The sequence below is a fragment of the Bactrocera dorsalis genome, chromosome 1, assembly GCF_023373825.1.
Source record: "Bactrocera dorsalis isolate Fly_Bdor chromosome 1, ASM2337382v1, whole genome shotgun sequence".
Taxonomy (NCBI): domain Eukaryota; kingdom Metazoa; phylum Arthropoda; class Insecta; order Diptera; family Tephritidae; genus Bactrocera; species Bactrocera dorsalis.
Window position 1 is genome coordinate 114,350,923 of NC_064303.1, and position 24,693 is coordinate 114,375,615.

General features: G+C 37.8%; 1 protein-coding gene across 1 annotated transcript; it reads left to right on the forward strand.

The window, feature by feature from the left end:
- The first annotated feature begins 768 nt into the window (after positions 1-768).
- On the forward strand, positions 769-19,576 carry LOC105229235 (homeobox protein goosecoid). Its single transcript, XM_029551545.2, has 3 exons — positions 769-2,133; positions 3,669-4,021; positions 18,642-19,576. Exons 1-3 carry the CDS (start codon positions 1,374-1,376, stop codon positions 18,930-18,932), a joined length of 1,404 nt encoding a protein of 467 aa, XP_029407405.2. The 5' UTR covers positions 769-1,373; the 3' UTR covers positions 18,933-19,576.
- The last annotated feature ends 5,117 nt before the right edge of the window (positions 19,577-24,693 follow it).

Sequence of the window (24,693 nt, forward strand, 5' to 3'; positions counted from 1 at the left end):
CATAAGCAGCGGAAATGGAGTTAAAGCAATGCAGTGTGATTTATTTAGACATTAATCCTTTTAATAGAACCATCGCGATTATTATGTGACAAATAATCATACGATTTCAAATAATCTAAAATATATAAATTTCTGTTCCAAAAATGTGCATTATTCTTTCAACAAACTGCCTAAGCAGGCAAACTTTTTCAAGAATATGAAGAAATCCATTACAATTATTTATTAAGCTTCATATAATTATAATATTAAAAACACCTTTCCCAAACTTCGTGTGCTGAAGGATTCACCATAAATTTTAGTTAGAAAAGCAATCAATCAGAATTTATGCCTCATTTAAGTATAAACCTCACAACACTGTTGCCTCTGTTGCAGTAGCATAATAGTCCGTTTTGTATGAGGGAGAGTTAAAAACCACCCCTATTTCCTGTTTCCGTGGCGTTCTCTTCAGAGAGTTGCAACAATTTTCCAATATGGTAGCTAACGGATGGGTGTGTCTTAGCGGATTTACTCTCTGTGCTCGAATAAAACAACAATATCGGGCTGCTCTGATTGGTCGCAATGGTTGGCTTTGCTTAACCGAATGTCAGAAATGCTGTGCTGGAACTGGTTTTGTGTGGAGGATGGCAATATAAAGATGTCGTCCGGTATTAGAAGCCGTTTGACAGGTTTAACATATGAATGAAAGCAGGCGCTTTTATGGTGGCGCGTATGTATAGATGGTTGGCTGCGAGATGCCAGTGTTTGTATCGCCGCCAAAGAACAGATAAAACAGTTTCGAATTTCGAGTCAGAAGGGTTGGTTGACTGAAGATTTCACGCGCAGTTCTCTGGATTTAATTGAACATTCTTTCATTTTCTAAATTGAAACGCGCGTGTATGTAGACGTTGGTCAGTGGTCAATCAGTGAATTAGCTGTGTCGTTTTATTGAGAGCGTAAGTGCGTGTGTTTTTGTTAATAAAGTGCAAGAGATTACCTGATTAGGAGATTAGACCAATGCTGATTATTAAATGAAAAAAGTGAATAATTACAACAAAATCAAAAATAACGCAGCTTTTGCTGATAAAGAGTTTTAAAATAAATAGAAACTGACTCAATAAATAAATAGTATACAGATTCTCAGTGTTCAAGTACAAATAAAAACCGCCAAAATTCTGTCCTCATTGTGGAATGCGCCCACCCAGCTGGTCGGTGGATTGGATTCGAAAGGCGCCAAGCATCCAAAATTCAAAATAACAGTGGTCAGTACACCGAGTCCATCACCGACGTCGCCTCCACCAACACCACCCCCATTGTCGTTATCGTTGCCGTTGACATCACATAACGCAACCATTGCCATCAGTAACCCAGGTTTGCTTCACAATAACAACAGCGATATGGTTGAGACGACCACTCCGCCCAGTGGAGTTGCTGTGAAGCGTTATGCCGTCGGCATAGTTGGCTCGGGGAGTCCGCTCAGCGAGCACCAACTTCAGCATCAACATCATCACCAGCAGCAGCAACAACAACAACACCAGTTGCAGCAACAATTTCAACAACAGCCGTCTAACTTACAACATATGAGTCAAAGCCGTCAAAGTTCGCGCTCTCCACCGTCAAGTACGCCAAATGCCGCATATTTGACCACCGCAATGCTTTTAAACTCGCAACAATGTGGTTACTTGGGACAACGATTGCAATCGGTATTGCAACAACAACAACAAAATCAGTTGCAGCAACATCAACAGCATCAGCAATCGCAATCACAAACTCCCTCTTCCGACGATGGATCGCAATCAGGCGCCACCATCATTGACGACGAGCGCCCACACAGACCTGCGGCCGGCACGGCTACAGCGGCGGCAGCAGCGGCTTCACTCTTTACAATTGACAGTATTTTAGGTGGTTCAAGATCAACGGTCAATAGTAATATTATTAACAACAGTAACAACAAAACCGCCAATAGTCATATAGTTATCGGTGGCACAAAACGTTCCGATTCGCCCGCCTCACCTAGTTCTAACTCCAGTTCAGCTGCAACAAGTCCTATACGACCGCAAAGGGTTCCTGCCATGTTGCAGCATCCCGGCTTGCACTTAGGTCATTTAGCTGCAGCGGCAGCAAGCGGATTCGCCGCCTCTCCATCCGATTTTTTAGGTGAGTATATTGCTGAGAATTATATCTACTAACTTTATGTTCAGAAATATATAATTTCACTTGCATATCGGTAATTTGTTATATACTAATACCAAAAAAGACATCTGTGGATGAAGAAAAGAAGAAGAAAAAATAATTGTATGAAAGTATTTTGTTTACTTTTACGAATATTGTAATGGATATTGGCTACAAACTGTAAGATACGATTTTTTAAAAAATATTTTTATCAGAATCTAATCTTTAAGAAGCATTCTAAATCGATTTTTCTGATGAAGAGCACAATTTCATATATCACTTTTATGGAGAAATTCAAATTTAAGTCAACATTATGTTGAGCTTCTTGACCAATTCTGTATGTAGTAGTACTAAGCTTGCAAACTTTGTAGCCTCCGAGAAATTTTCTAATCCAACACAGAATATATTGCCGCAAGAAATAAAATATATATTTAAGTGCGATTGTAAATATGAAAACGCTAGACACATAAAAAGCTTTAGGTCTCAGCTCTCGTCTATACCCTGAGTAATGCGGTGATCAATTTACTGGCGTACGAGTTTGCAGGCATATTTAAATATTCCTTTTAACAGACAACTCTTAAGTAACGCGCTTACAAATATCCTGCCCCACCACCTCTCAATGATTTCGTGCTGCACAGGGCAAATGAGAGGGAGGAAAGTGTGAGCTTATAGCATTTGCTCTGGTTTACGGTATTTTTACAGCAACACTTGTGCAGGCATTAGCGTACCTATGCAACATAATTCGAAAACCTCTCCCGCCCGCTTTGCATTTGCACTGAAAAGGATTTAAGGACTGAGTTAATAACACGTAAACATGCAATGAACCGCAAAAGATGATTTCAACGATTTTTTATGGGTGAGATGGAATGCTGCTGGGTAGCAGATTTACGTGGAATAGCTGAAGTTCAAAAAAAAAAATAATAATAATAATACGTGTTATATTATTGGCTCTTATCAAGGAATGAATTTATGAAGATGCCACAAATTGTTTTGCATGCTGCCACGAAGAAGGCGGCAGGTATTAAAGTTATCCAATCAAGGACTTACGCTCACCCAAGCGAAAGAAGGCGTAGGATTTCAATTTTCAAATAAAAAGTATGCTCAAAACGGCTTACAATTTGAACCAACGCCAAATTATTCAAACGTTAAAAGTGTATGCATTTTCCCTTCAGATTTACATAAACGAACAAAAAAAAGCTTAAATGTGCGCACAAATTAAATTGTAAAAAGTTTAGCGGAAAAAATGTGTACATAAATATGAATGCACTTATGGCGATGCTTTTTCGTCGATTCTTTATCCTGCAACTTTTACCAAAAAATATCACGTTACATCGATGGAAGCATACAAATTTACATACACATTTTTTGTATATTTAAAGTTTCTTCAGTGCTCAAATTTCCTATGCTAGCTCATTTTTGCAACGCATATTTTAATTTGACTGACTACCCATTCCGTATTCATATGCATACATACATACATGTAATATATTTTTCGTGCTTTCTCCTTGACTCTTCCGCAGTTGCGTACCCGAACTTCTATCCGAATTACATGCACGCCGCCGCGGTGGCTCATGTGGCTGCAGCGCAAATGCAGGCACATGTCAGCGGTCACGGTGCCGCGGCGGCTGCATTGGCAGCGCACACACATCCCCACCATGCGCATCACTTGCACCATCCGCATCACCCGCATCATCATGTGGCGCATCATTTGGGTCATGGGCCGCCACCGAAGCGAAAGCGCCGTCATCGCACAATTTTCACCGAGGAGCAATTGGAGCAGCTGGAGGCGACTTTCGACAAGACACACTATCCCGATGTGGTATTACGTGAGCAGTTGGCGCTGAAAGTGGATCTTAAAGAGGAGCGCGTGGAGGTGAGTTTGAAACTTCTACATATAGATACATTCGTATCTATGTAAAAAATATAGTACTCGTACATACATATTACTGATAAAATCGTATATTTACAAGAAAATTTGTGCTTACGAAAACATAAGGGGATATCGAAATTTTATAAAAATGCATACTTTTCCACGCTGGCATCTCTACTCAATACAGAAATTGCTGAGTTTGAGTTGTGGTAATTAATATTTCCAAAAGTTTTTATAACTGACTACGAAATATTATTCATAGAGACCTATTTGTGGATCAATACATTAAGAATTTGACCTTGACTGTGGCTATGATTGTTTTCCAAATGATCTGCTTTACTTCTTTTAATAGTAACAACCGCATTCTCAATGTCGTAACGCGTCCATAAAGATTTAGATTTACACATAAAGTATTTGTTAGCGCTTTTAGTATTTTGAACCTGATCTGATTGCTCTTTTCTTATACGTAAAGAAAGAATTGGAATTATTTTGAATTCATAATATTCAAAAATTTCTAAACTGGCAATTATATGTGAGCCTACATTTCTAAACGACCTGAAGATATGTAAGCTACTAAGCACTTCCCTCTGAAAGGTTTGTCTGAATCCCCTCATTTAAATGCAAGGAAATAATTTCCGCCGAGGTTTGCTGATTTTTCGCCGCGAAACCAATTGAGTGCAGTCATTTGAGAAAATCACTCTGTTTATTTAGTTGTTCGCTTTAATTGAGAGGCTTCCGACCACGACAACAATTACAATAAAAACAATAATAAGAATAACAATGGCAAAGAGCATGCCACAAAGGAGTCGACAGACGCCAAACGTTTACACGCACACACAAACATACATACATTGCCTATAAATACATATACGTGTATGTATATGTGCATAAATCTGCTCTCGAAATGTGGGAGTGAGTGGACGTAGGATGTGGCACACGGTAAAATGAAAATTATCATTTCACTTAATTTCAATAATGTCGGGATTGTTGGACGTGGCGTAATTTACAGAGATCGCATTTTGATTTGCAATGTAAACAAAGTCGTTTGCCGGCTGTTGGACGTGGGACCTGGCAGATGGAGTGCTGAGGATGCAAGCATAACCCTCACACACACACACGAACAGCCGAGTGCACCCGTACGCCCGCTCTTTAATGCATGCTAATACAAGCGAAAACAAGCTGCGCGGAACACAAAAGTTGCCAAGCAGTCACACAGCGGCGGATAAGTCTGAGAGTGAATTGCGTGTGTAAGATGCGTTAAAAGCGAAAACCGACAGTAATACCAACAACAACATCATCTTGATACGAACAAGCAAAGTAGCAAAAATTATACCCGCGGGGATAGCTTAACGCCGTGGCAGAACAGGCCATGCGGCTTGCAGGGCGTTCATCCACCCCTGGATGATGTGTTTATTTTAAAACCAAAACCGTAAAAATGTATGCAAACCTTCGGAGTTTTTGCTGTGAGCGCTGTTGTTATTATGCTCATTCTTACTCACCGCAAATTGTTGTTGTTATTTGAAGAAAATCCCACAAATGGATTTGGAATACAAATGAACGTGCAACACTCTACGTTTAGCCGTGTTGTTGTTGTGCTATTTGATAGATCCATTAATATAACGATTTGTCAACAAATTAACAAACATGGCTCGACGAGTTGACAATTCAATTTGTATTTATAACATTAGATACTTGGTAAGTTTATAACACTGGTGTGTGTGTGTGTGCGTGTGTACGCAATAATACATATCTACACATTTGTATTTGTTGTTTGTGTGTTTAAATGGCATTTAAACACCATACGTTTTAACACCGACCAAATCTTGTGCGGGGTTCGCGGAGGGCTGTGACGCCAGCGTAAGCTCAGCGCTGCATTTGTAGGGATTTGCGCTGAGATTGTAAGCTTCGTTAACAACTAGTTAATGTTAAGCAGTTGCATGATGCCACAACTTCACACACACACACACATAGACACGCATACAATCGCATAAGCGCACATTATCGTTGAAAGGGTTTTGTGTGTGCATTTGTTTGGCTTGCACATTCGACTAACTTTTGCTCGCACTGATAAATAGCATGCCAGCAGAGCATTGGTGGGGGTTTCCTTGACTTCGGTTGGCGTGTCAACACGTTTGTGGTTGTGGATTTGTGCAGTAATTAGGCTTATTACCTTGAGTGTGGATAAGTTGTGCCAGTATTAGTTGCTTTGTTGTGTGTGTTGTTTATCTAATAGTAATCAGCATATCTGCTCATATCGAGATGCTCACCCACATACATATATACATACATAAATACATGTGTTTGTATAGTATATGGTATTTAAGGATATGCTTAAGTAGACGCCAAAAGGCATTTTAGCACTTTCAATTTGTTTTGTAAATTTTGATAGTGTGCGAGTAGTGAGGGTGTGCAGGCAACGGGTGTGGCCCGGAAATCTGTCAAGTGCGAAAGTAATGCCGCCGTTTAATGTTATTTGACCGAAGGCTAAGAGCTTTCGCATTAGCATTTACGGTGCTAGCTTTGTCACTTCGATTCCTTGCTTACAGCCTTGAATAAGTGGCGGAGTGGGAGAGTGCACTAAAGTGGGTCGATGTTTGGTAAATGTGGCGTCGTGATGCGAACTAGTGATGCGAATGAGATCAAAGTTATCTTAGATGGCGATTACGTAAACCTGAGAACAAACTTAGAAACTTAGAATTAATTTAAATTTCCAGTGACCGCTTATTTTCCAACATTGCTACAGTCTTTGTAGATTAATTTGTCACGTTTCTACTACTCATTATACACATATATACATATGTATATACATATATTAGATATCATGTCAGCAACACAATTGGTGCCTTATCATTATCTCCAGTGAGGCGGCCGCTTAGAAACAAAGATTCCTGGAATTTTCATATTTTTTCGATTTGTTATATGCTACTTATGGTACAATAGAAATACAACATCGAAGCATTTTTATGTCAACAAAATGGTATGCGAAACTGCTTCTACTTATAAAATATGCATATGTATGTATGTATGTATTATAGTTGTAGCAGCAGAAGAGAAACCATGAAGCTGAATGACTTGGCATTTTCTCACAGTCAATCTTCAAGTGTTGGCTACTGTTTGACTCTCTGCGCTGTCGAAGGGCTGCACAATACCACTAATCTCACAACTGCATTGTTTGCTTTGATCTTCGCGTTTGTGCTCTTTCATACATACATACATATATGTATGTATGTTAGTGAGTACAAGTACGCAAATGCACACTCTTATGGGTGAACGTGAAGAAACCTTATTTAAATGAAAATAAATCATTTAACTGCTGCAAATTGATATTCCTCTTTCTATTCATACAATTTTTGTTGTTTTCTTTTTTTAATTATTATAGATGATTTTAGATATTATCTCAAAGTCAACTAATATTTGATCAGTGCGAGCCCACACAGTAGCACCAATATTTACAAAATTTTTCACCTCCTTCACTATTCACTTATTTATATGTATGTATATGAGCCTATAGACACACATACGTACATACATATGCATATGCAATAGGTATTTCGGTATTGAGTATTTAGGCATAGTTAAATATTTTTGTTTGTCAATGCGAAAGGCATTCCGATTGTCGAGGCTCGTTGGCTGAGAACAAATTGTGTTCACATTCACTCTTTCACTTTTTTCCAAAGACAAATATTTGCAAAGCGCTTCAGTTCGGCACAAACGAGCATGGAGCAGTTATAACAACAATTCGACGGTTTTTTATGTTTTCAAGTCAACATTCAAATCACGCCAAACACTTGAACGACAGGATTAGTTGAATTTTAATTCTTATGCTTGATTGCCGACCGATGACTTTTGGATTTCACTTGTCTCTGGTGTTTTCTGTGTGGCCACAGTGGAGTTGGCACGTAAACTATGTATATACATATGTACGAGTGTGCTGGCTTTTTAACATTTGCTAATAAATCTCAATTATTGTATAATTGACTCAAATCAAAAACATTTTCGAAAATTATATCTGGAGACGCGTTTACTTTGCAAAGCAGCCAAATCTCTTGATTACAAAAGAATCAACCAACGCTAATAAGTACACTTACGCGCATACGTACGCACATACATACATACATCTATGGAAATATGTATACTCCAAAACCTGCGGCAATACGATTAATTAACATATTAAAGTAAATGATGTTTTGTGAAGGTGTTCACACAGACCTGCAGTGATATACATACATATTAATTCAATGTCGTATACATGCAAACATACATACATATATGAATATGATATAAATAGATAATATGAAAAAAAATGTATACAGCTCCACAGCTCCTATACATTCATTTATACAAATGCATGTGTGTATGATCGCGTAAATTACAGTAGCTCGTACTTTAGGTCTTTCGAAGCTCTTGAAGTAATTGCTTATTGCTTATACAAGTACTCCAAATATTTATAAACGCATATACGCACATACGCACACACATACAAACCTAAATGCACTTGTATTGAGTGAAGTCACTCAGGCTATGTGTGACTGCCGTTGCTACTGTTTAGCATAATTTTACTCAAGCAAAAGTGTTGCCACTTGAGCCGAACAGCAAAGAAAGAATCGGCCACGGAGCAACAACAACAACAGAGGCATTTCAACCGTCCTTCCAAGCGTGAGGCAGCGAGATGCGTGGCCAACGCTCGGGCAGGAGCTGCCAGCGGCACGAACGCTGATCACACATGTCGCGACTAGTGTGTGTAAAAAAGATTTGTGCGGCTGTATGCTGATTGGGGCCTAGGCAGTAGTGACACAATGCGCCATGGAATTGACATAAGTGGCAATAATTATTGAAAATCTCCCGTTTAAGTGTGCAATGGAACAAATGGTTGGAGCAATGCATAACTACACAGATAGGTGACTTACTGACAAAAGGGGTACATATACATACATACATGCATATGTACATATGTATGTATGTATATGGCTACCGCTTACGTTTGTCATTTAGCCACTCAATTTGCCTGACGTTGACAGCGAAAATGCCCAGTTAGTGGCCCCTTAGTGCCAAGTCATTGTGAAGCAGTCGTCTTTGCCATTGTGATGAGGAAATATGCAAATTGCTTTGGAGATTTTTCTTGAGATTGTTGAATATTTGCATATTTGTAGTTGTGCTTTTATGTGAATATGTGGAATTTTACGTTTTCTTATTTACTTATTTTGATTTCACAAATCATTATTATTTTAATTTAAACCTCAAGTATTTTAAAAGTATAAATCCAGAGTGGCCAGAGAAACAAAAATGCCCGCATAATTATCATATAAATGTATTATATGTGTATATGTATGTATGTGTAACGATGAAGGGATATGCTCAAAAAACGCTTTAAGATGTGTATTTGTAATACGAGGTTGTATACTATAAGAGTTTTTGATAAGAAACAGATTGTAAATACTAAAATTTGGTTGAACTTAAGATTAACATACAAGATATATACATTAGAGCGGGCTAATTTACAGGGAACCAAAAAAATAGAATTTTTTGAGATCATAAAAATTAGTTTGGCAGTTTTTGAGATATTGGAATGAAACTTAATGCATATTAATAATCTGTTGATCATTTGTCGGAATCAGTTAGATCGTATATTTACAACTATAGCATATATGTATCTTCCTTACAAGCGATAATGAAAATTGTTTAAACTTCGTCTTACAAATTACTGACGTGAAATCGGTTTTAGACCCATAGTCCCATAGGCAAAGTTATTCATAATGATCCGTAGAACATTTCCCTCATACGTGATCGATCCGCTCTGATTTATACATACAAGTATCTAATAGTAAATGGCTTTATAGCTTATGACTGGCATAGAATCGGCTTAAGGATATCGAAAATTGTTGCCACGTTTTTCGACTTAACACTTTATTTTGTTTCAATATATTTTTCCCGCACAGAAAAAGGAATTTTTCACTTAAGTCTAAATTTATGCACTCTGTCTGGAATGCTGGGAACACAAATAGCTAATACAATAACAACATTAGCTCACTTTGTCAATGTTTTCCTATGGATTGCACTTGCCGGCGGATCGAATTTGAAAGTAAATGGCAAAGCTTGATTCGTGGCCTGCTAGTTAAACACTTGAGGGCATAATTTAAAGTTACTCCATAAAAATGTTTATGCGCTGCAAGGAAAACAAACGGCAGCAGCCGAAACCTTAAATAACAGCAACTCCCCGAGGAGGCAGGCCAGAAGCACTCACGCAGCCACTTGTTTAATGCTTCATACACACACAGGTACAAATATATGTATGTACATATGTACATTCTTCTAATCTTACATCCCATCGGAGTTGTTGGACTTGTATGCGTGCGTGCGAGTGAGGGTGTATTTGTGAAATAGAGTGATCTAAATAAGCGAAATTATGAAAATAATAATTTCAGCTGCAAGTGGCATTTATTGTGAAACCGCAATGTGTGGCTCAAGTGCTTTAATAAAACGTAAACACTTACGTACGTTGGGTGCTCGGAATTATTGGTGAGGGTGTTAACAGATCTGCCGCTTTAGTGGTGGCTTGTACATAAAATGTGAATGCTCCGTTAGGTGTGTGTGTGTGTGTATGCGAGAGTGTGAGAAAGGCGCGTGTATGCTTTGTCCTTGCTGTGCGAGATTGAGGTTGTGGACACATTGCCGCCGGCCACTTGTTACGTTATTAAAATCAACGAAAATCTGCTGATTCCAGCTCATTGCCATTTAATTTCATTTAATTCATACAAAAATAAACAATATTTTAATTTGCGCCATAAAAGTAATGAAACAACGAAATATGAGAGTTTTCATACACTTGCATATGTTGTAGACACATTTGTTGTAGAATAAATTCAATTTGTTGAAAATAAATATTACGTGCACATATATACATACGCATACTGGCATATGACGTGTAAAAAAGTATTGAACAAATATTATTTTTGGTAGAGCCTACTTGGTGGTCCATTTACCACAATTTCGGTGCTACTTTTTTTATAATTGTGTGCACAAATACACCTTTCCGAGCGCAAACTTCAAAAAGATATCGCCCAAAACCTAAATGCGGCCAGAGAAAGCAATTGCTGCTAATTGTTGTCCTTTTGTCGGCCTACTTAAGCCTTACTTAGTTGGCTTGAAAAAGAAAAAACAATAACAATAAGGAAAATTATAACAATAAACAAGTGGCATTTGTACATATATACACACGTACATAGCACTTAATGGCAACGAAGTAAAAACCAAAATTTTCCGAAGTTGCCCCATAATGCTTAATAAGACACTCACACATACACAAATATACGATGTATTGTATATGACAGTCTATTAAGATTGTGAAAAGATGATTGTGCACTTTGTTAAACATACTAATACCCTTTGTATCGGGACTACCCATCCATATTGTGCCGCACTTGTGGAGAATGTTTCAATAGACTGGCGCGTTTAGTCCTTTCAAAACACAAATAAACACACGCTCCTTAGACGATGACGCGAATTTAAGATTTGGGGATAAGACGCGTATGTATGTGTATGTATGTACATATACCTGTTTCGTGTGGGCTTATCTATATTTACTTTTTTTATGTTTTTAATTTTATTTTGATTTTGTCGAAAATCGAAATATTGTTAACCGACAAGCTGATCTCTGTTTTTCCAAAAAAATTTAAAAATTCAATATCCTATATATTGAATTGAAATTAATGTAAATTTATTCATTTTACCCAGTTTCATTGCGGTGGTTTGAGTTTTCTACATTTAATCACATCAATTTTGCAGTAAAGTTTTCTAGCGTTTTCAATCAGATGAAACCATTTGAGCTCGTTTCTTGCGCCGAAGTAGCACAGTTGAAGCATGTAAACATTTTTGTTGTCGTTTATTCGACGTCAGCTTCTAATTAGACCGTACTCCCTGTGTATTTGCGTGCAAGAGGCAGCAATACTGCTAGGAAATTGCTATTCTCCATATAATTTCTGGGGGAAACTACTTGTTTGCGTCTGAATAGATGGTGGCATGACAGCTGCTGAGATTAGCCAAGCACAAAGTTGTGACAATTTGCAGCCAAAGCGGCAACGCACTGCAGCCAACACTAGGCATCCAAAGCACACAGCCACATTGTGCACACGAGCTCAAACGCACACACACAGACACCTGTGCAACCTATGCAACCCAGCTCGACAGGTCGACTTGTTTGCCTAAAATGCCGAAATATAGTCAAAACATTGGCAGTAATTTTTGCCTCGGCGTTGTTATTGTTGGTGGTTAGCTTTTTGCGCTGCACTCGTTAGATTGGAGGCAGTCATGTATGCATCTACGCTTTACTTGCAACATACATGCAAAGCCACATGCAAGTGAGTATATACCTCTGTATATCGGTGCAGCATCGGCAGCAGCTTTAATCCATGGCGCCACTTTAGTTTCTACCGTATGGCATTTGGGGCAGAGCGCTGTTGTCAATATGTGCTGATGTGGCTGAAATTGCCTCACGTCCGTGTGGGAGCTGTAACTAAGTTTGTTTTTCGGCCCAAAATCTCTAGGCTGAAAATCGACGAGGTGTCGAGAGGCAGTTTCACTGAATTTTTATTAAAACAACGTTTCTGTAAAATCGGCAAAAGTGCACGAGTGTCAGAGTTGGTTGGTGTATTCATGGTTAAGTGTGCTGCATGTTGGCGTCGGTGAGCATCGGTGAGCGTATGGTGATTATGTTTGTCTGTTTGCTTGTGGCCTAGGCACATATAGTACATAGGTGTGCATATGTGTTGACGTGTTCGTGTATCGCTATCGAATCCATTGGCTCGTTTTTTGTTGGTGTGTGTGTTTATTGTGCCACGGCGCAAGCTGCTTGCTTACTTTTTGCTGTGGCGAGTAGTTAATTAAAAATCAACCGCTGCTGGGTGTGTTTGTTTAATGGATTTCATGCACGTTGCCATTGCTGCCGCCACAGCCAACGCCAGTGTCAGCGGCGCCGACCCGCTTGGCCGCATCACCGCCTTTTCGCATACAAAACTTAGCGGCGCAGAGTATCAGCGATTTATACGCTTTAGAGTTGTAAAATCCGCCTATACACACACACACACACACATACGCGCATATGAAAATTTGAAACACACTCACGCACGATGCAACATATGTATTCTCACACATACATACATACATCGCAGCGCCTGCGGCCATTTTGCTCACCATCACTTGCGGTGCGTATTTTGTTCTTAGGGAATTGAGCGCTCAAATTGAACCGTGCCGCAGCGCTGAAGCTCTGAGGTGGTCGTGTTGATTTTGCAGTTTTCGCTGTTAAGTGAATTGTTTAAAAATTCAAATAGCGCCGATGAAACGTGTGGAAAGCGAGGGAAAAATGGCGTAGCTTAAGCCCAGGCCGCTCTAAAGCGATTGTCTGAGTCAGCTGAGATTTTTCATGCTTGTCAAATCGCATCGAGGTATTGAGATTTATGCAAATGGGGTTTCAGTGACGAGAGTCTTTTATGACTGAGTAATATCTGAAGATGTGCTGACTTCTGAGATCTTAAATTGCTATGATTATTTTCTATAAAAACCGTTAAGTATGTTTTATATAAAAGTTTACACAAGCATAAACTCTACAATCATTTCCAATATTTTTTCCTACGAGTCCCATATTAATCTTCAGATTTATATGAAAATATGGAATTGTAAGTTTGCACACTCTGTATTTGCGTATATATAAGTATGTATGTATGTATATAAGAGGGTACATTGTTAATGCATTGTGCTGCACCCGCAACGCCCGTGGCTGCCATAAAGCGCTTAACATTCGTGTTTATTTAATTTGAAAAATTGAGTTTGGATATTTTGCACCACTAAGCCAACATTTTCATAACAATGGCCGCTTACCGCTATTCCAAAACACACGCACACACCTGGCCGCGCCTCCATATAAAAATATATGTATGTATGTACCATATGTGGCGAATTAAATATACTAAACCATAGAGGCGTTTAGATATACATACATACATGTGAATACATATGTATGTACATATATGTATGTATGTATATAGTATGTGCATATGAACTGTTTGTTTTACATGTGCGTACACATGTATGTATGTATGTATATTTACACCAATTTGCTGACCAGAAGCTTGCGGTTATTAAAATTTTATTCTAGTCAGGATTTTTTATTATAGCCGTCAATAGCACACAACCGTTATAACGGTTACATGTGTATGTGTAGACAGCGGAAAGTGTAGCGACAATGTAATGGCGAAAAAACAGCGAAAATTCTGTTGATTGGAAAAATTATGAGATTAGTTCGCGGCAGCCAACTGACCTTGCAACGATGGTCCATTTTAATATGCAATTATTATGGAGATTTTTTATATCCTATGTACTTATATATATGTAAATATTCGTATGTGGAAGATTTACATATTTATCGCTTAGTCGTTTTATTGGCAGATTTTTAGTTTAGCGCAGTTTAATTTGAAAAATCAACTGACTTTAAGTATTTAAATATTACCGCTTTTAATTAGCCGCAAATTTTATAATTAATGTTTGCATATACATTTTTTGTGCGTGTTTATTTTATTTGTTTAACTTTGCACTATTTTATGGGAAATTAATGCGGGCAAAGTACTTAATAATGTAATACATATAATTAAATTTTTTGCTGTTCGTGGCAAAATATTTACATAGTTAAGAGGCAAAATCCGCGAAAAATATTTAAACTCAACATGGCACTATATATAAAATAGAGCACATACACAAACTAGTATGTTGGGAGTTGCATTAAGCGATGCGTGATTTAATATAACGGTACTGCCGCGAATTTGAACTATTGCACATAATAAATTATAATATTGGTTAGTCGAAAAAGTTTTTTCGTTTTTCGTCAATAGATGTCGTTTCAGTCGTATATCTCCAGTGCTACTAATCACATTGTGCCATACCATATGGTGCTGGAAAGGTGAGATTTTAAGATTCATTTAATAAAAAATAAGTAAAATTCGCGGAAGTTTAAAAAAAGCTACAGCTGTTCAAAAATGAGTGAAAATAATGAAGAAACTCGCTACATTTTGAAATTTTTGTATAAAAAGGGCAGAATGCTACGCAAGCCACCAATAAAATTTGTGAAGTTTACGGAGACGATGCTGTAACAGTTCGTGTAGCACAATAATGATTCTGTCGCTTCCGCTCTGAAAATTTCGAAATTTCGATTAACACTGACACAAGTGATACACTGAAGGAATAATGTCTCTAGCGGAAAAATGCCAAAAAGTGGTCGACGAAAATTATTACAATAAATAAAAAAAAAATTAAAATTTGATTAGGAATACGAAATGACTTTTTCGACTACCTAATACATGAAAATACCTAGATATGTAAAAATCAACAAAAATGTCGCAAAAACCAAGAAAATGTCAAAAAAGCTCAAATTATATAGCTTTTGATGTCTCAGAACTCAGTTGCGTTTAGTTTGTAGCAGTTTTCCAAGAGCATGCGTTGCAAGAAAAAATTCACCACCCACTTCCAAAGCTTAAATGATCTCAGGGTCCATCGGTGCACAACATTTATATGAACGAGTGTTTCAGTTTGCGCTTGACTTAATTTTACATACATATGTACATATGTATATATTTGGCAAATACTGCTCAAGTGATTTAATAAAGCTGTATATAGTGTCATATGCATGCCTCAAATTCACAATGTATAATCATTTAAATTGACAAATGCGAATTGACAGCGTGATTAAGACTTTTGAAAGTCGCTCGTCATTTTACATGATTTGTGCCTGAGACTCGCATGCAACCACACTGCGTACTGTTAAATATACTTATAAAAAGTACGTCCAATGGAATTGTAATGCAACCACCACTATATAGACAATATACACACATACCGCCATACTGCAATGTATTCAATCGCTTTGATATGATCAAAGGTTGCCAAGGTGTCGACGGTATTCAGATATATGTATATATATATATTTGCATGGTCATGTGTATATGTTGACACAAGTATTCGCAACGGTACGCCTGGGAGGTTGCAAATTGTACAATGGATAAGCGAAAAAACTACTGGATTTTACGGTAAATGTCAAGTTTAATTAGTGATTAGAGCACTTTAAAAGAATCGTTATGGTTGTTATATTTGTTTTTGCTTTTGGAAATAATAAAATGCTTGCATTTTTTAAATTCCTCGCGAAGAGAGCATATTCTATCGAGGTTCAGTTGACTTTAGTGTGTTGTTTCCGTAAAATCACTCAACTGCGCTTTGATTTGGCATTTCCAAAAATTGATTTTGAAAATTTATTTTGTGAACACAGAAATGTAGTTCTGCTGATAGCAACAATAAACAAAAGTGATAACATCAATAACTATCAACAAGTAACATAAAAATAATAACAGCAACGCGTCTCTTTTATTTTTCAATTAAAAGTTAGAAAAATACCTGCGAGCATTTTGTTGATTTTAAATTATTTTCTTTATTGTTGCGAACGTGAACAAGCATTAGGGTGTAAGGGTTGCGGTTGTGCTCGCCGGAATCAGAGCGCGTGGGTGGGACGAGTGGATGCCCTCGACAGATAACATCGAATATGGTGGCAAGTAGAGGCGAAACACAGCATCGCTCAATTCACCAAACCGTAGCGTACACTACTACAAAGAAACTGTGCCAAAATAGACAATATTGCAATATTGTGTATGTATTAGCAGATAACTGTAGAAACGGTCAATGCGCCTGCAACCACCCACCAACGATTAAGAGAAGCAAAGCTCCACCCACACAGCGGTAAACAAGAGTTGGCTTAAGTTCTCTGGCAGCTGGTTATGGAGGAAGATACGCCAGCACCAATCGCCACTCACTGACAATTCTACACTCAAATGTATCAATGGATGTATTTGTACTGTATGCATTTCACCCTTAAGTTATTTACACATCCCTGTTTTGTTTAAACAAATACAAATACAAATACAAAAAACAAAGAGAAAATGATTTATTTTTGAAAGGTAAACATGAAGAAAAGTTAATCCAAATTTCAGCGCTTGGAAATTAATTGAATGAGCAAACTTACTCTACTCTACATAAAAAGGCCCAGTTAAATGAGGCAAATCGGGCGTAAACTCGTCCCCACGACACCCCCATCAAACGCCCTCATTGAGTGGGAAGCAGAGTGAATTTTCATTTGCCATTTTCTTGAGCTTTTACTTTACTGTTCAGTTGTTTGCTTTTTTGTGCTTGTTTTTCTTGTGCTGCCTCCCGGTTGGCCTCTTGTATCGCTTTTGTGTCTTAATTAAAAGACCAATTTGCAACTTCCGCTTGAACGCTTCTAGAAAACTTCCTTCAACGCGGGCGGGTGTACTTATATTAAGGCAAGCTCTGCGTTGCGCATGGCAACTCATGCCCAGGAAGCAGAAAAGTATCCCGCATAAACGTAAGAACCCAACTCCGCGCCTCCACTAAAGAATACCGGGAGGAAGGAGGCGCTTGCGAAAGCCAATGTAAGAAAAATTAATTACAATTATAATAAACCGCCTAATTAGGCGGGAAGCAAATGAAAGTACGCGAGAAGAAGCTCTAAAGAAAGAAAATTGTAATTTAAATATTACAAAAGTATTTCACGCGCGCAGAGCAGCGACGGCGCTGACTGCTAGCGGCGGCAATGATGGGAACTGGGAGCAGCAAAAGGTCAAGCTTAGCTGGCGTAAGCAGGAAATCTGAAGGCGCACACTTTAGCAACACTTCAAACAGCGCGAACTTGGAAATATGTATGCAGCCACATACATAAATACATACATACATTGGTGGTGCTGTGCGTCAGGGATTCAAAGATAAGGCGACGTGGATGGAAGCCAAAACAGTGTTAGCGGTTCAGCGGGAAATGGAAATACAAAAATACAGTAAATCGACAAGAGGAAAATAAAATCTGTGTTGCTCTTAAAAATAATGTTTTTTGTTCAACGCACATTTATGTCATGAATAGAACGCGAGCGTCACGCGGCATTTATGCATAACCGCAGAGTTCACGTGATTTTTTTACATTTGCTGTTTGCCTCCGTCCTTCTCCAACATTTGAAGTTTTTTTATTGAAATTTAATTTGAAAAACGGATGAAAGTGTTTTTGAAGCCATACCGAGCTTTCAGAAGAATCATTGTAATGCCATAAACAAATGCTGTCGCTATATATAAATATATATTTTATATAGATGTGTGAGAATGTATTTCAAATCAAGAAAAGCACAAAAGATAAACTTTTAGAACTCGATTCGAGTATTTCATTTTCAGACAAATAGCATTCTTTTGCCTTCTTCTCCGCGCGTTGAATATCTCTTTTAGTACCGTTAAAGCAGCAGAATTTGTTGTAACTTCCGGAATTTTGGTCTTCTGTTTTATGAAATTCCATATGCTGCGCGTTGCGTTGCCATGCGAATATTATTTATGCGCTTCAATAAAAGACATTCTTTTCACTCGAGCAGCCAACCAAGTGCAGCCGTTGCTTTGGCTGTTGAGGTTTTCGTAAGCAAATTAAAATATTAAAACGTAAATATTACACTACCACATAAACAGTTATATATTCTACTTAAAAATCTAGCGTATGCTTAAAGATAGAATTGTTTTCTAAAGTTTCCTTTCAATTTCTTTCCAGGTGTGGTTCAAAAATCGTCGTGCCAAGTGGCGTAAACAGAAGCGCGAGGAACAGGAGCGCCTGCGTAAGTTGCAGGAGGAGCAGTGCGGCGGCGCCGGCAACACGCCGGCAGGTGCCTCAGTCGCCTCGGGTATTGCCACGGTGAACGCCAACGGCGCGGTAATGGCCGCTGTGGCGAATCTAAAATGTGCCGCCGAGGATTACGCCAGTCAACTTAGTCATCACATTAAAACCGATCCGAATAGCTATAACAGCGATGCGGATGAGTCATCCGACCTGGAGGTGGCATAAAACTCTGTCCGCCATTTATTTGTACATATGTAGATTTTCACGTTAATTTTAAAGTAGTCTGTACCATATAATTTAGTTGATATCTACTCGGACCAAAATAGTATTTGTAAAGTTTCAAATTTGTGCATTTAGACGTTCCTACACACCGCTGTATATACTTAGATAAAAGCAAAACTGTATGTGAGTAAGTGGCGCATTTGTTTTTTGTCCAAAAAATCAATTTTGTAATATAAATTTTGAATAATTTTATAAAACGCGTGTGAATGTCCCTCGCTAATTATGTATTTAACTATTGTATATATGTATGTATGTAGGTATGTGTGTTTCGGTTGTTATTTTTATCAGTTATTATGTGTTTGTTTGTTATAGCGCCTTAAATTATACTAATAAATTTTGTAATGTAAATTATGTATTCAAATGTGAAAAAGTGTGTTGTTGTGATGAATTTTATTTTTTGTAGTAAAGGAAAATTTGTAAAACTATTTGATTAGTAGATAAAGGTGTGCGTGTTACAATTTTTTTTTTTTAATTTTAAAGTGTTAAATTAAGTGAAGAAATGTCTTAGCCCAAATATGCTTAGTAAATATAAATGGAATCAATAAATCATTAATTATAAGCATTCATTAAATAATGTCGAACTTAATAAAAACTAATATTAATTACAGAAGATTTTGAATTTTAATTATACTTTGCTTAAAGACTCGTGCACCAACACGCCCTCAACACTCCCTCAATCCGGAATACTACCCAAATCTTCCACAGGCTTAAAAAAGTGTTTTCTACTTACAGTCCTTCAGGAGACAATGGCAACCATTTGGGAACAATTCTGAAACATTTTAGAACATTTCAGAAACGAAAATAAATTTCATTCGATCGAAGGTGTTTAAAACTCAATTTCATTCATAGATTTTTCGGTTCCACGATGGCGGCGGCCCCTAAAAACGGTCGATATCTTCATAGTTACAATAAGTGGCACGCTCAATATTGATTTGTACCGGTGGTGTTGTTGCTTTCTCACCATATTTCTTACATTAATATACTCTGAGCATTGGCATTACTATTTTCTGCCAACTTTTAGCCGTGTGGCTCACCAGGAATTTTTCCAACAATCATTTCCTTATAAAGTTCGGCTACAGATTTTCGGCGAAGAATATCTCAGTAGATGGTTGGAAAATATTTTCTGAGACCTTCAATTGCATTAATTTAAATAATATATTATTGAATTTCTCATTGGTTCAAAAATAGGGAATCAGTTTTGGATTTTAGTTTAAGAACTAATTCAAGAAGATGTTATAGAAAAATTTAAAAGAAACATGCTGCTCGATGCTCTGCTCCTTTTTCTTATTCACATATAAGTTAAGTGAATGAAAGTGTTCAAAGAACAAAATGCAAACGTTGAAAAACTTAAAGATTGGCGAGTAAAAGGACATTGGGGCCAACAGCAATGGCGTGTTGACACCAGAAGTATATTTGTTGTAGCTACTGAATAGAAGCAACTATTTTACGGCAGCTGACCTGTCCTTTAACATTTGTTGTCTTACCTTTGTATTGTCACTGGCTGTTCGAGTTGTTGAATGTTGATCTCATATCCTTTATACTATTGGAAATTTTATAAATAACAATTTGCATTCAACTTGATTGTCAAAGGATGACCAACACATTGTGCATTTATACAATGAACATTCAGTGCCGCTGCTGATTTCTCTGGCATGTGATGCATCCTTACAAATATCAATTGTCCGATTTTATTAACAATTTGCAAGCCTTACAAACACACATACATACACATATATTTTAACATGCCGCTTAAGGGGTAACCAAATAATGCATTTCAATCAAAAATTGTACAATGTATGCGTTTTCTATGCTGTAGTGATACGCATATGAGTACATATGGTAAGTAGAGGAAGTGTGTTCAAAACTAACAGATACTTCAAAATTAAGATTTCTCTGGTCTGGAGAGTCCAATTGTCAGTTATTTTATGTTTTATTATGATAATATACATGCCATCGAAGTATGATGACATTTTATGTGACATTTATAACTTACTTTCTCTGTAGTAGCCGCTAAGTTAGGCGTGTTTTTAAGAGCTTGATGATTTGCGTTTTTAGAAGAAAGGTATCGAAGAATCTGTTCTCGAATTCTTTGCCAAAAACAATACTGTAACGATGCTCGCGCCTCCCAAAAGTAAAAAGAGCTTCAAAGGGCTTTCGTTGAGTTTGAGAGACAGAAGAAGGACTGATTTTCTTCCGCTGCGACTGTACTTCGGGGCGTTGATTCGGTAGAGGGCGGTCCTAGCTAACGAATGAGTGGCTGGTCAATTGTCTCCGAGCACATGGACATTCAGGACAAATATTTTCGCGCGAAATACAAGCCGAAAATGCAGCGTTCGTTAGAGCAGAGGTACACGATTAAATTCTGTGTGGAACTCGGTAATTCTGCGACAGAGACGTTTGATATGATCAAGCAAGGTTACTCAGATATTATTTTAGCAAGAAGTGGTGTGTTTCAGTGACACCAGGCCTTTTTGGAGGGCCGGGAAGAGGTCGCTGATTAAGATCGGAAGAATGAGTAAATCTAAAGTGAAAACGATGCTCATTGTCTTTTTTGACAACAAAGGCGTCGTCCACCATGAATTTAGTCCTCTTGGACAAACCGTCAACACCAAGTTTTACATGGAAGTCCTCAAAAGATTCAAACGAAGGACCAATTGAGTCCGACAAGACATTGCAGCCGAATGGAAGTTGCACCACGACAACGCCCCGGCACACACTGCCTTTCTTGTGAACAGCTACCTAACCAAAGCCGGCATCCCAACGCTTCCGCAGCCGCCCTACAGCCCAGATGTGGCCCCACGACTTTTTTGTTTTCTTGCTTGAAAAGACCGATGAAAGGGGATCCAAGCACCATGCATCTCAGCTCTCAAGGCTATTCGGGAGAATGCCTTCCGTGACGTCTTCAATGCTTGGAAATCGCGCTGGCAGCGCTGCATCGATGCAGAAGGAGCCTATTTTGAAAGTTGTTAAAGAACTATAAGGATTGGTTAAATATATTATTTTAAATCGACTCTTCTTTCCGGACAAACCCTGTATATTAGTACATACGTTCAATAAAATTATAACAAAAAAGTATTTGAATATTGTTCTTAACAAATTATATCTGAAAATACTTATACAATATATTATGTGACACGATAATACAGAAAGATAAATCTAGATTGACTAAAAGCCAGCAAGTAATATATCTTCAACACAACGGTAAGGAAAGCATTTCAAAACACAGTTACTCGTATAATAGTATGCCCTTTATATCCTTCATTCTTTCATTAAGATTTGCTTGTTTGGTTATATCGGCGAATGAAAGAGTGACAACAAGCCATAATCAAGCAAGACAGAAGACAGCTGTCTTTATGTAAACAAACGCATGTCAATGCGCTGAAGTCTTCGCTTCAGTTGCCTTCCTGCATCTTATTACTGAGAAGTAATTGTAAGGCAGTCCTGGTGATCTAAAAAATATCAAGAACATGTCCACTCCACTTCGCTCCATGATTTTTTCCCGGTCGACGATCTTGGGTCGCATTTGCATTTGCATTTGCTTTTTGGTAATATTTACATGGCTTCCTATCGAATTTCCATGTTGTTTGCCTATCTATTTGACAATTCTTTCTTTGTTTGGTTTTTCGCTTCCGAATGGCTTGTTGGCCAAATAAACCGCACTGCATTGAGGGGAGCCACGCACAGTGACAATGAATGCCGAAGTCGATGCCCATTGGATGGTTGAACGGATGGAAGGCCGAATATAATATATGGGCAAGGGTGCCTTCGGTGGTGGTAGAACATTCCTTTCACAATTCGAATTTCTCATTGTCGCTTTTGCTCCGCTCCCGTAGTTGCCGGTCGTGTTATTGTTGTCATGCATTTAATTGTGTGCGTTGGCTATTTGTCAACGTTAATAGTTCATGTAAAAATTTACAAATATTTGCAATCTATTAAAAGTTGATTTTTATGTAATTTGTCGATTTTTTTCTACGTTGAGGGAGGCCTTTGTTGAAATTTAATATGTGCGTGAGTTTGTGTGTGTGTGTGTGCGTGCGTATACTCTATTAAGCCAGGTATATGGTTTATTGTGGCCAAAGGTGCGTTTTCAACTGCAATTTTTTCATTTAAGCGATTTTTATGTATTTTTAATTAAACCCTTTTTCACATGATCGGCAGCAGTACATACATATACACGGTTATGTACACATACGTATGTGTGTGTATGGCAATGTGAATACTCCCAACGACACCGTGCATTTATATTTTTTAATTAGCGCGCTTAAATGTGGCAAAAAATTATTGAACAAACACAAATATGAATATTTCGTTAATTGCATCTTTCGCTTGAACACCTTTTGGTTGAGCCAAAGGATCCGCGAGTGTCCGCGCTGACGAATGTGGAGTCAACTGCTCTGCTGGGCCATGGCGTGCATATGTGCGAATGTGGATTGTTTTCACAAAAGTCACTTAAAATCATATATTTTCGTATATAGCAATGCCGGTACGCATGTATGTATGTGGTTACATATCCACGCTACGTATATATGTAAATACATACATACATACATATGTGCATGCAAAGCTTCACATGAACTGAAATGACGTTTTTTCTCGGCGAGTTCGAATACATTTGGAAATGCTGCACGCACATGTCGGTGAGTGCATACTTTTTCATTTCATATGGTGTATTTAATATTTGCAATTCATTTTTCGCCTTTGATGGCTTTATTTATTGCGCGAAAAATGCAAATAACCCACTCGGCAAAAAATTCACGACCATTCTGTTTCATTGAAATCCACATACAAGTACATACATATATTCTATACATGCATGCAAGGTCTACTACTATGAGCGAGAAATACTAAGATTTTGTTAATAATTTTAAAATTCTTGATATACTACATATATTCTTCAAAATCTATGTGGCCCCCTTAAAGTAATTCCCCTTGGTCCCAATACACTTGTGACAATGTTTTTTTTTTACCGATTCTAGAAATAGTTGTTAAAGTCATTTTCCGGAATAGCGCGTAGCGATTCACTTTTAATGTCGTCAATTGACTCAAAATCGTTTCCCACTGAGCTAAATCGGTCGAATATGGCGGTTGCGGCACGATATTGGTTGAAAATTCGGCGATAAAATAAGGAAGACTCAATTATTAAACCAACAATTGTCGGCCCATCATTTCTTTCACTTTTTACGAATAGCTCGGGTCATAAGCATAGATCCTACACTCATAGATTCAAGCTAGTAATAATCATGACACCCTGGTAGTCGGAAAGTTTCACAGATGTCTACTCTACACTGTTTTTGGTAAAAATTGAGTGATTTTGGAACCAATCGTGCTTTTATTTTTCTTAGCCCCAAATGATCTTTCAAATTTGGTTTCACTGATCTTACCGATATTCCAACGATGTCAGTAAGATCGCTGATCGTCGATTCTCAAAAAACAATTCCTCAATTCCTCTATTTTATTTACCAGTTGATCATTTGTTAATGTTGATGGACGTCCTGGACAAAATTTAATGGAATTTCTGTGTTGAATTATTTTACTTATCGTAAAAATCGTGGAATGAACTTCATGTACTTCAGACAGGCGAAGATCCACGGGGTGGGTACTACGGAGAGTTCGCCCCCCCCAAAAAAAAATTTAAATGTATAGATTATTTCCATCATAAGTGACAATCCGCGAAGAAAAGCATTTTGAGTTGCAAGTACAAAAT